The sequence below is a fragment of the Pelodiscus sinensis genome, chromosome 4 (genome assembly GCF_049634645.1).
Source record: "Pelodiscus sinensis isolate JC-2024 chromosome 4, ASM4963464v1, whole genome shotgun sequence".
Classification (NCBI taxonomy): Eukaryota; Metazoa; Chordata; order Testudines; family Trionychidae; genus Pelodiscus; species Pelodiscus sinensis.
The window spans coordinates 76,022,704-76,035,381 of record NC_134714.1 but is presented as its reverse complement, the minus strand read 5'-3'; the positions used below and the strand labels follow the sequence as shown (position 1 = coordinate 76,035,381).

The window sequence follows — 12,678 nt, the reverse complement described above, 5'->3', positions numbered from 1 at the left end:
TATTTGCTGGCTGGGCCTCCTCCTTGGGTATTTGCTTTCCTCCAGCCCTGGGGAGAGGCACCAGTAAACAGCTGGGAGTTACAGGAAGGGAGCATTGTTTTAGCTATGTGGGGAGAGGTAGAAGCAAACACTGGGAAGCTGCAAGGAGGGGCCCTAAGGGAAAAAGAGTGTGCATGACTCATGCTGTCAGCAACAGGTACCAGCTATCTCTGAGAAGACTTATGCCAGTGGGGCTTGAGCACTAAAAAGAGCAGCATGGAGGTTGCTGCAAAGGCACCATAACTGACTCCCTTGATCTGAGCCCAAGTTTCCACTAGAGCCTCAATGTCCACACTGCTATTGTTAGTGCGCTTATTAGAGCCCTACCTGGATTGGGAGGCTCAGTCCCAGCTACAGTGTAGATAAACCCAATGTGGTAGTGTCCTGCGGGGATGCTGTTCCCACTGCACAAAGGATGGGCATACCTATTATGCCTGACATCCCCGAGTCAAACCCACAAGAGCCAGTAATGGGAGTGGGGCTGACCGTGTAAGTCTGCTTCATTTTGTATGGTCTGAAAATGGAAAAGCTTTGTTTGTGTGCAGTGTTTAGAAGGATAGCACTCATTCCTCTCCCCCAGATCAATCACTAGCCTGAAAAGCAAAGCAGTTTTATGGAAGGGCTAGCCACAATCCCAGTCCACTCCAGTTCTCCCACCCAATCTGTTGCTCCTGACGTTTGATAGCGTTGACATGGAACTCTTCAAAATGAGAGAGGATAAAGCAAGTGCTGCAGTGAACTAGCTAAATGTGGGGTGGGAATGAAGGGAGGCCCTCTTCAAAGAGCAACGGCTTCTTTCAAAAGATGTGGCAACAGTGATGCAATTGCTCCCTGAACATATACCAGGTGAACCAGACAGGATTTCGTCAGGAATTGCTGCTGCAGAGGAGTCCCTCTGAACTGCTCCCACTCTATACCTCATGGACAGTCCCTTAACCAAAACATACCTCTCCATTTCATGATATTCTGCTTGTACTACATCGCTTAGGGATGTAAGCGAGCAGTCGACTACCCAATAAACATAAGCCTATTGGGCAGTTGAATAACTACTCGCTTCCCTCCCCCCACCCCGCTGCCTCCATATCAGAGGCAGCAAGTCAGGGAGAGCAGCAGCTGGTGGGACCTGTCTCTGCAGCATGGAGCGGGTGGCAGGAGAGAGAGAGCCGCAGGGTCGGGACGAGCTGGGACTATTCAGTCCTGGCTTGCACCGTTCCTGGGAGCTACCGCAGGGTAACCCACCGTGGGATTAGCTCCTGGGGGTGGCATGGACTGGGATTCAACAGTCCCAGTTCACACCGCCCCTGGGATGCTGCAGTTCTGCACTTTAAAGTGCAGAGCCACATTGGGGGGGGGGGGGGTCTCCCCATCAACTAATCAAGAAGTCAATGGAAATTCCATCCACTACTCAATTAACTGATCGTTAACATCCCTTGCTTATACTGCATATTTCTGAGGTCTTCCTTGCCAACAAACCCCCCCCCCCCGCCCCCCCCCACACACACACACAACTGAATCAAAACAGGAATGTACTGACAATGTCATTTGCTTCTGTTGCTTAATCCTCACTGAAAGGTGTTTATATAGGGCCAGTTTGCAGGCACAGTATTCTCTATTCTGACATCACATGTTCAGATTAGGATTTCAAAGGAGATAGAAGCAACAGGAACAGACAAAAAATGAAAGCAACAAAGATCTCATTTTTATACAGGTGATCCAAGTATTCAACCAAATAAATGGTAACCTATTGAAATATGGTATAGAAGAAGGATTGTTTCCAAATAAAAGTTTAATTAGGCACCAATGGCAAGTGTCCATCTGAGGGGAGACAGAAGGCAGAGTGATTTAAACAAAGCAAGCAGCATTCCAATGATCCTTACACATACTCTGACACAACAGAGACAGAAAACAAGAGCATTTTTCCTCTCAAAAGACATTAAATGTCAAAGCATAGAGATGGGAGCGTGTTGCATCTGATGTAAACTTCTGCTGTGCTCCTCCACAGTAGCTCCTATGATCCTTATTCAGCGACTAGGATCAGCTTAGGGCATTTACTGAGTCTTTCTTTTCACCTGCCATGTGGCTCTTCCACGGCATTAAGACATCGTCTGAATTATTTTTGATAAATAAGCTATCCGAGTGTGACTTTTGAAAGTCAAACAAGGCTGGCTATTGTCACTTGTTCATAAGATAGCAATGCCTCAGTGGGTAAGTAGCTACCCAATCACCTCACTTACAATTGTCCTTCCAGCTACTATTTTGAGCATGCTCTTTTGGAAAGAAAAACGGAGTCTGAAAACACACACACACACACACACACACTTTAAAATTAGGATGATCCAAGTCACTGATAAAAGTGTTTGCTACCCATTAAATATTCTCTCTCTATAGTGGATTCAGGAGTACAGCCTAGTGGATTCAGGAGTACAGCCAGCAATTTGAAGTTTGTTAAAAAAAAAAAAAAAAAAAAAAAAACCCCAACCTTATCCTTCCACCCACCTGAATAAAGGAGGTTGATTATATCCTTGGTACTGCAGGCCCACCATTGCACAAATAAGGGTACAGAGCAACCTCCATGCTCACAGATTTCACTGAGTCCAGAGCACTCAGCATCCTGCAGGATTGCATCTATAGCAGGTGACGTTGGATATAGCCACCCTGCTAGGAACTCAATAAGAAACATGATGAACAACAAGAACTTGCTAAAAAGTCTCAGAGAGGTGGTTGTGTTAGTCTGTAACTTTAAAGTGCCAGCAATGCCCCTCAGCCATATATACTAGACGAACCGGACAGTCTCCATGACAAAGGATAAATGGACATAAATCACACCTCAGAAATGGGCACACACACAAACCTGTAGGGGAACATTTTAACCTTTACCTGCACCCTCAATCATGGATTTAGAAGTAGCAGAACCGGGCAGCTCTTGCTCCACTGAAAAAGCAGGGGCACGAACCACAGCTTGCACCTGTCTCCCACTGTGCCTCTGCCTTCCTGCGAAGATGGTGCTGGGGGGAACTGGCTTTTAAGGGGCAGCAAGTTGGGGAGGCGGCGACTAGTCAAGTAGTGACTCAACTACTCAGTAAGCGTATGCTTATCAGGTAGTCAACTACTCAACTAGTCACTCACATTCCTACTGCTAAGGGGGTGGTACTTCTTCAGTGTTTAGCCAAACAATCGGTGGTGCCAATCATTCGTCGTTTGATCCACACTGGCTCGGGCCAGCTCTGGTCACTAGGCGGGCGAATATAAATGCCCTGGTGGGCGCCATGGCACCTGTAGGCACCACGTTGGGGACCACTGGTCTAGGTCATGGGTCAGTAACCTTTTGGAAGTGGCGTGCCAAAATGTAACCCTCTTGCTCTGGGCTATGCCACACTCCTGGGAGGAGGGGGGCAGTGGCTCTCTACACCACATGCCCGGTGTACTACCTGGGTCAATGAAAACCTTTCCACGGACTACCAGCTGTTAATGGAAACTGTTAATTACATAATTACGCCTGAGCCATTTTTCTAGTGCTGCATCTGGAGAGAATGGTTTAATTTAAATGATTAAACAGATTAAGCATTTTAACTTCCTCAGGTTAGTTTATTAAATTTCATTTTAAAAAAGGTAAAATATGTCCAACACAAAAGGTTTCAATGTTTTCTTTCTTTATGGCAGGAGTGGGGAACTTTTGGGAGTCACAGACCCACAGGAAAAAAAAAAAAAAAAAAAAATCAATCAGCTGGGGACCACACAAGTGAGAAGCAAAAAAACTCCTCCCAAAACCTCACTGATGTGGCCCCCAATTGAGACACCTCACTCCTCTGGCATTCCAGCCTCAAGGATATGGGGAAGGGACAGGTAAGACTGAGGTTCAGGGCTTTCCATAGTCCAGATTTACTTTTCTGGGGTTCCAGAGTTAGTGGATTTGTGGATTTCCTTAGTCTCTGGGGTGGGAACAAAAATGAGGGGTTCAATATGCAGGACAGGGCTTCCAGCAAGTGGTATAGGAAGGGGATTGGGGGAGTAATACAGAAAAGGCAAGAGGGTGAGAATGCAGCCAAATAGCTAGTTGGAGAGGGAGGCAAAGAAGTGGGGAGTAAAGGAAAGTGCAGCTTTTGCAAAGTAAAATTGTATCTTCCCTCTGCTCCAACCTCACTCCCCTCAGTCCTCCCCAGCCTGATCCACTGCATCACCCCACGCCCTTCAGTGCAACCCCTTCCCCTGCCCATCCTATCCCCCCCCCCCCACACACACACCTCTGTACCCCCAGCACACACACTCACAGTGCTGGGGCAAAGGGGGGGGGGGCAGAGTCTCTTCCCTGCCAGGCCCAGCCCTTTGCTTGCAGGCTGTGGCTTTGGGTCTGGGGCAGGCAGAGCTCAGGACTGACTCCAGCCCAGCCAGGCACAGAGGGGTGCTGCGGAAGGGACTCTCTGCACACAACCCGCAGGGAGCAGCCTAGGCCCCAGTGACCCACGTGGGACTGGCCGCCCAGCCCCGCCCCCTCCAGAAGCAATAAACCTGTAGCCAGGAATAGGGTTGCCAGATGGTTTCAACCAAAATGCCGAACACACCTGACATCATATCACAATCTACATTACATCTTATTTAGAAAATACCAGACATTTATATTTTCTCAATTTGTTTCCCAAACAGAAAATTCAAAACCAGATACCTGGCAACCCTAGCCAAGAAGGCGGGGGTTAACTCCTTAGCTCCCAGGAGTAGCACACCCAGGCTGGTCAGGGGCAGCCCCAGGGATTTACACACATGACTTCTCATCTCCCCCCCACCCTACCCCTCCCAGCAGGGAGCTAGAGCTACTGCTCCTGCCTGCAGCTGCCATGGCTGAAGCTGCAGCATGAGCTCCCGGATTGGGGGGGGGGGGGGGGGTGAACGACCACAAGGCTGAGCTCCCGCCTCGCATACCATGGGAAATCAGCTCACATGTTGCTTCTGGCACACGTGCCGGGGGTTGCCAACTCCTGGTCTAGATGGATGCAAGGGGTGGTGGATGCTCAGGGTTGCAGAAGGCTTTTGGGTTCTGAGTGCCTGCTGGAGGAAGGTGTCGGGGGAAGCAGGGGCTGAGTGATGGGTGTCTCTGGGAGGCTGGGAGCTGGGATGAGTGTCTAGGAGGATGCCCTCACTGACTGCATCCTGGCTGGCCACCCTCCTTCCTACCTGCTGAGTCAAGCGAGACCATTAGCAGCTAGAGACTCTGGCTTCCACACTACTGGTTGCTGAGTAGCAATGGGTCAAACTGCAGCTGGTGTGTGCCACTGCCTACAGTTACGCAAAGAGCACCTGGCATGACCACATTTCCCCCCGCCTCCCTCCTGAAAAATTCTGATGCCTCTGAAGTGCGTGTGAACTGATGCCTCCAACTCCAAGAAAGCCGGACTGAAACTAAAGCAAGAGGCACAGCACCAACAGATTTATTTAGAAGCGACTGTACAGAGACTTGGTGAAACAAAGCCACAAAAAAACCCTAAACAGCTTAGTGACAAATTTGCTAAATTGACAACACTGCTCTGGGCTGCCTCACAACCCAAAACTATGTGCTTGCTACAGCCCTGTCCGTAATATGCCTCTCAACCGTCCCCCCCATGCCAAAGCTTGCGAAGGCTAACTCTCAGGGACTCCTTATGATAGGGATATTAGATAACATGTAACTGAATTGTTGTTAGCAGCGAGACAATTATTTGATAGTCCCTGGAGGTGGGGCCAACAGCCGGTTCAAAAACTGGCTTCCCACACAGACCAGTTCCTGCCTGCTGCCACTCATACAGAGGCAGCAGTGTGGGGTGGCAGCAGCCCCTGTCCGCAGGAGGAAGGGGAGGCGCCGAGCTCCACATAGACAGAGGTTGCTCCACAGCAGCAGCCTGTTCACAGGGAGCTCAGACACCCCCGTCCTCATGGACAGGGGCTGGCTACCTACAGGCACCGCCGCCTATTTCCCCCCCTTGCTGCATCCCCTTTTGCTCCCCCCCTTACTGAGGGTGTGTGCGTATAGCCCACAGGATTAACCGATACACAATTCACTGATAATCCTGGGTTTAGTTGTCTACACACTGACATCCCTACCTTATGACCGTTTCCACAGTACCTGCCCCAGTGAATCCTGTTCCTTCCGTATTTGGGGTTTAAAACCTCTTACATCATTTCAGCCTTTTCCCTTTGAGGGGCAAGGATCCCACCCCATGTTTTTAAAGAGATGCTAAGCACCACAGCTCCACTTCAAACCACGGGAAACTTCAGATGTTCTGAACATCTGAAAGTAAAATCCTTAATGAAAGGGACCTTCATTCATCCTGTTGCATTACTTATCTTGTCCTAGTCCAGGGACAGGGATCCTATCGGGCCCCCGGCTTGCTTGGATCCAACTCCTGAGGCTTGAGGCTCCCCCTCAGTATTGGGGAGTCCACACTGGCACTCCAGCTCCATTCTCCACTGCCTCCCTGTGGGGCTGGAGCACACAAAATCTACTAGCCTGTGCCCCCTTAGGCTCTGGTGTGCAAGGCAAATATGGGGAGTGTCTTTTTCCTTGTCAGTCAGGGTCCACATCAGTGGAGGGGGCTTTATTTATGTATTTGTTTGTTTGCTTCTCACTTGTGTGGCCCCATGACTGATTTTTCTGTAGGTCAGCAGCCCTGATGAAAAAAAAGGTTCCTTACTCCTGTCCTAATCAAAAAAAATACTTGAGGACAAAAAGAAATTCAAGTAAGAATTAAAAAAAAAAAATACAGACAGTCCCCGAGTTACGCGGATCCGACTTATGTCATATCCTCAGTTACGAACAGGGCTTTTCTCGCCCCGGAGGCCGGGAGCAGCGGAACACCCAGATGAGCCGCGGTCCCGCCGCCCGCATCCTCCAGGGCAAGAAAAGCTACTCCCCGTGTCCCTGGTCTGCTGGTCAGACCAGGGAGACGCGGAGCAAAGCCATCAATCAACTACATTATTACATCCCTAGACAATACACTTCTACTCAGACTGCAAAAATTAACAGAGTCTCAACCCTCTCACCCCCTCAAACCCTGGGAGATCCAAATTTAGCAGGAGAGACCTAGCTCTGATTTTCTAGGAATCATCTTATGACTTGGAACCCTTAGCCAATGTACTACCTTGCCAAACAAGAACAAGATTTCAGTCTGTTAACCTGCCCCATCACCTTTGTGAATGGCTGGCTGGCGGATGGACTGCAGCTAGTGGAAAGGAAGCATAATAATAATAATCTGAGACACTCAAGTGATAGCATTGAGACCATGGGCATGCAGTAGCCTAGACAGGGGAAGGCTTTGTCTTCCCAAACCACCACGCATGGCCCCATCCACACTCTACCTATAGCAGGCATTCTGGGGGTGTTCTGGGGGCAGAGTGTTGTGGCCCTTAGCGCCTGCCTTCCCTGATGCTCTGAGGCCTGGGGAGTCGGGAGCTATGCAGCCTCCTTCCTCTCTGGAGCTCCGGGGGTCAGGCAGGTGTGTGCCCTCTCCCAACTCTTCACCTTCCCATGGTGTGGGGGTGGGAGGTGTGCTCGGTGTACTGCCCTGCCTCCTACCCTAGCAGTGGGGGGGCAGGGCCTTAGAGGGGTGGGGCTGAGGGCCTTTCTCCACCAGCAGCACTGACTGACCATGACTGAAACAAGCGTGGGCTTGGGAGCATTTTTACAGAACTTTTAGATCTCCCCCTACCACCACCTCTTCAAAACAAAATAAACTGTGCAAGTGAATTTAGAGCTTAGAACAGGAGCTGGCTGGACAGCTTTGGAGTCTGAAGTCTCAACTTTAGATAGAAAACTGGCAATAGAAGGAGAACAGCCAGACAAGCCACCCCGTGTGCTTCAACCCAGAGTGAAGGACCCACTCTAAGAGTGGAGAGGAGCATGCTCTGAGTGGCCTTTCTGCTCAACTGCTAACAACAGTGCCCCAGGCACTGCCAATTGTTATGATGTACACGAGATGTGGACTGAGCCAACAAATTCATTTCACCCAGGCCTCCCAACAGCCATCAGATGGTAGGAACTCTCAGCTAATCAAGAGTAGTAACTAGTGGGAGCTGGATACAACTCAGAGGCTTTTTTAAAATATCTTATTACCCATTCCCCATGAATCATCCAGTCTTCTCTTTATGGAACTATAGGAGGAGGTTTAAAAGTTAGGCGGCTGAAAGGCAATTACAAGGAAGACTGCAGCAAGGAGAAAGCTTCCCAACCCGGGCAGATGAACTTGAGCTAGCAGGACTTGCGTTAGCACACTTAATCTTAGTGTAGGTGTAGCAGCATGGGCTGGAGTTTGGGATCTCCTGCCCACGCAACTCCCTAAGCTCCTAGCTGCAGTAGAGATGTGTCCAAAGGAGACAGCAATTCTTAAGTTCATCCTTTCGGCTGGTAACAGAACAAGTAAATCTGAAGTGAAGTGAACAAAGAGGAAGCAGCACGGCTGTGTATTTTTTCCTCTTTCTATTTTGGTATTTAGAAAATTAACACCATGGCTTTAAAAACTCTCACACTTCAAAACAGAACAGCACTTTTCCTGGGACTGTAGGAAAACAACTATCAAGGCTGTAAGGGAGTCCTAAAATTAAATCTAACAGCTGTGTTTCGGTTTGTCAGGGCACACTACCCCAGCAGGCTACTGAATTATACAAGAATTTCTCACTTCCAAGAGCAAGAGGCTTACACCTGTGGATCGCCTCCCTAGGCATCAGAATGGAGGAGACAGACACAGTGCAGGAGGGGATGACAGGATGGCAAACAAGTTGTTCCAAGCAATGCTACATTCTTCAAGAGCTCCTTGCCGAAGTCAAATTTTATTCCACAGTTTCCATGGGTTTCTCCTCCCCACCCTCCCATTGGCACCATCATTATAACAGATTGGTGGCTAGTGACTTTTCTCCACATCCTCACATCCCAATGCCCCAGCACTGCTGCTGTGCATCTCTCTCACCATCTCTCTTCCCCACATATTTTCCTACCTCCACTCCACATTCTGTCTTGATTCTTGCCCTGTCTGTTGTCTCCCCATCTTACCCAGAATGGTGGGAAGTGAGAGAGAAAGAAGCAGTCCATTGATAATTCCCTGTGGCCAACCCATAGCTGCCTCCTCATACTAAAGAAGTAGAGAAAGAAACAAACCTTGGTCGGGCTGATTCTTTTCTCTGCTTCTTTGGAATCAAACCAGCAGCAGTCAAGGTTGAAAGCCTATGGTAGGAAAGCCTTCCTTAGGTATGATCTAAGCTGGTGCTGAATATTAGTGGTGGTGAAACCAGACAGTGGTGAAACTTCAAGAACATGTAGCAGGGACACTAATTGACTTTCTCTCTTCCCCCACCTCCCATTCCCTATTTATTTAGAAATTGGACCTCTAATAACTCCATTCATTTGAAGAAATGGGTATCATGAGTTTTCATGGGCACAACCATCTACATGTTTTGTTAGTTTTTAAGGTGATGCAGGTATCCGCAACTCATTTTTGTAGACACAGATACAAATTTTTGTATCCATACAGGGCTCTTCTCATGGGGCTGTTTACATCATGGAATTTGCAGATCAGCTGTGATCCCAACGTGTTTAAAAATTTGGGAAAATAATAATTTCTGGAAAGGGAAGAATACATAAGGCACAACAAACCATCCCCTCAGAATGAGGCATAGAAATGCTAGAAGACAAAACCTCCACAGGGATCTTTAATAGGGTATACACAGCATACAGTCTGTGAGCCAACGGAGGGCAAGTTTTACTGATAAAACTGTGCAGCATGAATCAGGCCTGCGTTTGCATCAATGACTATGCTTCCAACAAGCAACCTACTGATGGGTCCAAATGAAACTTCCACAATGGGACACTGCAGAAGTTGAGATCTGGTTTATATTTGGTTGTAAGCAGCAATACATAACAAAGAATGTGGCTATGTCCGTTTCCTGGCTGCATTGAAGAGATAAAAAGGATAGAGGGCCTTACTCTCTTGGGGTTCTGACCAAATTCAAAAGCAACTTCCCTGCCATCAATGGAATTACTCCTGAATCAACTCCTGAGAGACGAGACTCAACCCCACAATACCAAGAATGAGTAGATGACTGTAAGGGGGAAATTAACCTCTTCACTGACAAAAGAACAAAGCACAGGTTGTTTGTGCCTTCCTTATTCAGGCACATGGGCCAGTTCAGTTTCCAACACAGAATACTGGAGTCCTGTGATTAGCTGATTTTACATTCCCCAATACCATAGTCCCAAAGGAACTTGTGGCAATGGGGAACTGCTGAAGTACAGGACTGGCGGAGGCAGCAATCTGTGGCCTGTCTCTTGCAGGGAGAGGGGGGAAACATAAGATTCTCCTATCCACCTGCTGGAACATCCCTTTGCACTGACACAACTGCACCTAGCAGCCCCAGGGCAACAGCGTGTGGCCCACCATCCCCACACAAACATGCTGGCAAGGGCCATACAAGACCCTAACACTGACCCACTGCCTAAAGGAGCCCTGGAAAGGGAGGGCCTCGCCTCTTTGTTCAGTTTCCCCAGGTGTTCAAGGAGTTCCCGCTCCCATGCTGCAACCCTGAGAGGAACCGGTCCCAGGGCGGTCAGCAGCCGGGGGAGGCAGCAGGAGCCCTGCCCCTGCCGGGAAGGTGCAAGAGGCGCTTACCCTCATGGCCCGGTAGGCTTCGTCCAGGGTGATGAGCTGGTGCTGCTTGTGGGTGCCGGTGACGGCGCACAGCACGCAGATGATCTTCTCGTGCTCCTTGCAGTACAGGCTCAGCTCCTGCCCGTGCTCCTCGCACTTCTTCCGCTCCAGCTTGGGCGCCTCTTCCCCCGCCGGCCCGCTCTCCTCCGCCTCCTCTTCGGCGCGGCCGGAGGCAGCAGGGCCCTGCAGGCGGTGGGCCGGGTGCTTCTGGGCGTGCTCCGCCGCGTGGGGCTGGCAGAAAGAGAAGCCGCACTCCCCGCACAGCCCCACCGCGCTCTTGGCTTCATCGGGCTCGCACACATCGCACGTGCCATCGGGGGGAAGCTCCTCGGCGCGCTCCCTCCCCGGGGCGGCCATGGCGAGCCTCCTCCGGGGGCGGCCTGGCTGGTGCTGCAGCCCCCTTCCCCTCCTGGCCGCTTACCCTGCGGCTGCTCGCGGGCTGGTTCGCTGCTGCCTCCCCGCTCCCGGCGCGGGCCTCCAGCTGCTGCCGGCCCAGAGACACTGGAACGGCCCAGTTGCTCTGCGGCCTCTTCGCCAGCCACAATCCCTCTATTTCTGGCCGAGCGGATCCCCTTTCGCCTCCCACCCTCTGAGCAGCTGGGGCTTAACTCACCCAACTGACCTCGTCCCCCCGGTAGTTTTGATGGGGGGTGAGCAGGCCGCCCAGCTGCCCCCAAAGCAAGCAGCAGGCCACACTATACAGAAGCAGCTACTTTCACTTTTAAAGTTCAGGCCATCCTGGTTTTTACTTCCTGAGTCATTTAAAGTGGCAAGGGCCTTTTTTTCCTGCCTTCCCTGCTCAGGGCTGCTCCTGCTTTAAAACTACAGGAAACATCAGATTGGCCAGAGCATGCTGATTTGAAGGGGAAATACCCTCCTCTGGGATCAATCCTAAGGCAGTTTTTTTTTTTTAGTCTCCTTGTTATGATGAAAAATGGGTGCATATGTTCCAGTGAAACAAAGTGGGTGAGAGACTATCTTTTATAAGGCCAACTTTTGTCAGTGAGAGAGACAAGCTTACTTAGAGCTTTTTCAGGTATGGGAGCAACACTCAACAAACTGAGTAACTCCTTCCAATGTTAAATTAGTCTTAAAAAAATCAAATCAAATCAAATAAAGGGTTTTTTTAATTTTCCTCTGGTCTCTGAAATGGAAGGTTGCACTGAGGATCACATTTTCAAATGTTTCTCAGCAACCCTGAGGCTTAACAAATACCGTTTTCTCTAGTCACATAGATTTAGATCCATGTTTCTTAAACTTTTTGACACCACAGAACACCAAACAATAATATTTTTTTATGTGGAACACCTATGAAAATTTTCTTTAAAAAAAAATTGTCAGACAAAAAAAGACAAAAACAAAAAAGAGGTCGTGGAACACCTGTGGGTTGTTCACGGAAGCAGAACACAGTTTAAGAAACACTGATCTAGATCCTAGGCTGTAAAAGAAACTTCAGATATTGTGAGACTTGCAATAAAATTGTGAGGGATGGCAATACCGTGAGTGTGTCTATACAACAGGGCTGAACTCAAAATAAGCCACACAAATTGAGCTACATCAATTGCATAGTTTATTTCAAAATTTAGAGCATCTACACAGCACTTATTTCAAAATAGAGCACTTTTCCTCTGACTTCCCTTACTCCTCATACAATGAGAGTAACAGGAGTCAGAGTAAGAAGTCCTCCAGCTTGACAGTATTTCGACATTATTTCAAAATAGCTTCCTGCTGTGTAGACGCGGAGTAAGTTATTTTGAAATAACACTAGTTATTTTGAAATAACATTGCAGTGTAGACATACTCTAAGATTGTACCAGTGTCCTCAATAGTTTTTGCAAATCCGTTTTTTTCTTTTTCACCTTATTATAATAATATAACTGAACTCTGCGACTAGTTCACTTTGGGCTAGAGTCTGATCTCATTTACTCTGGAGGAAATACATGCGTTACCTCCAATTTACACTAGTGTATCTGAGTTC

General features: G+C 48.9%; 1 protein-coding gene across 6 annotated transcripts in view; it reads right to left on the bottom strand.

The window, feature by feature from the left end:
- Positions 1-11,449, bottom strand: part of TRIM44 (tripartite motif containing 44) — a 103,619-nt gene extending 92,170 nt beyond the window's left edge. For 2 of the 6 annotated variants that reach the window (XM_075927487.1, XM_075927486.1), the window contains exon 1: positions 10,662-11,449. In XM_075927487.1, coding sequence (XP_075783602.1) covers positions 10,662-11,057 — 396 coding nt within the window. In that variant the 5' untranslated portion in view covers positions 11,058-11,449. The remainder of the gene's footprint in view (positions 1-10,661) is intronic. The other 4 variants (XM_075927491.1, XM_075927492.1, XM_075927490.1 and 1 more) reach the window with 2 other exon arrangements.
- Between the last annotated feature and the right edge of the window lie 1,229 nt (positions 11,450-12,678).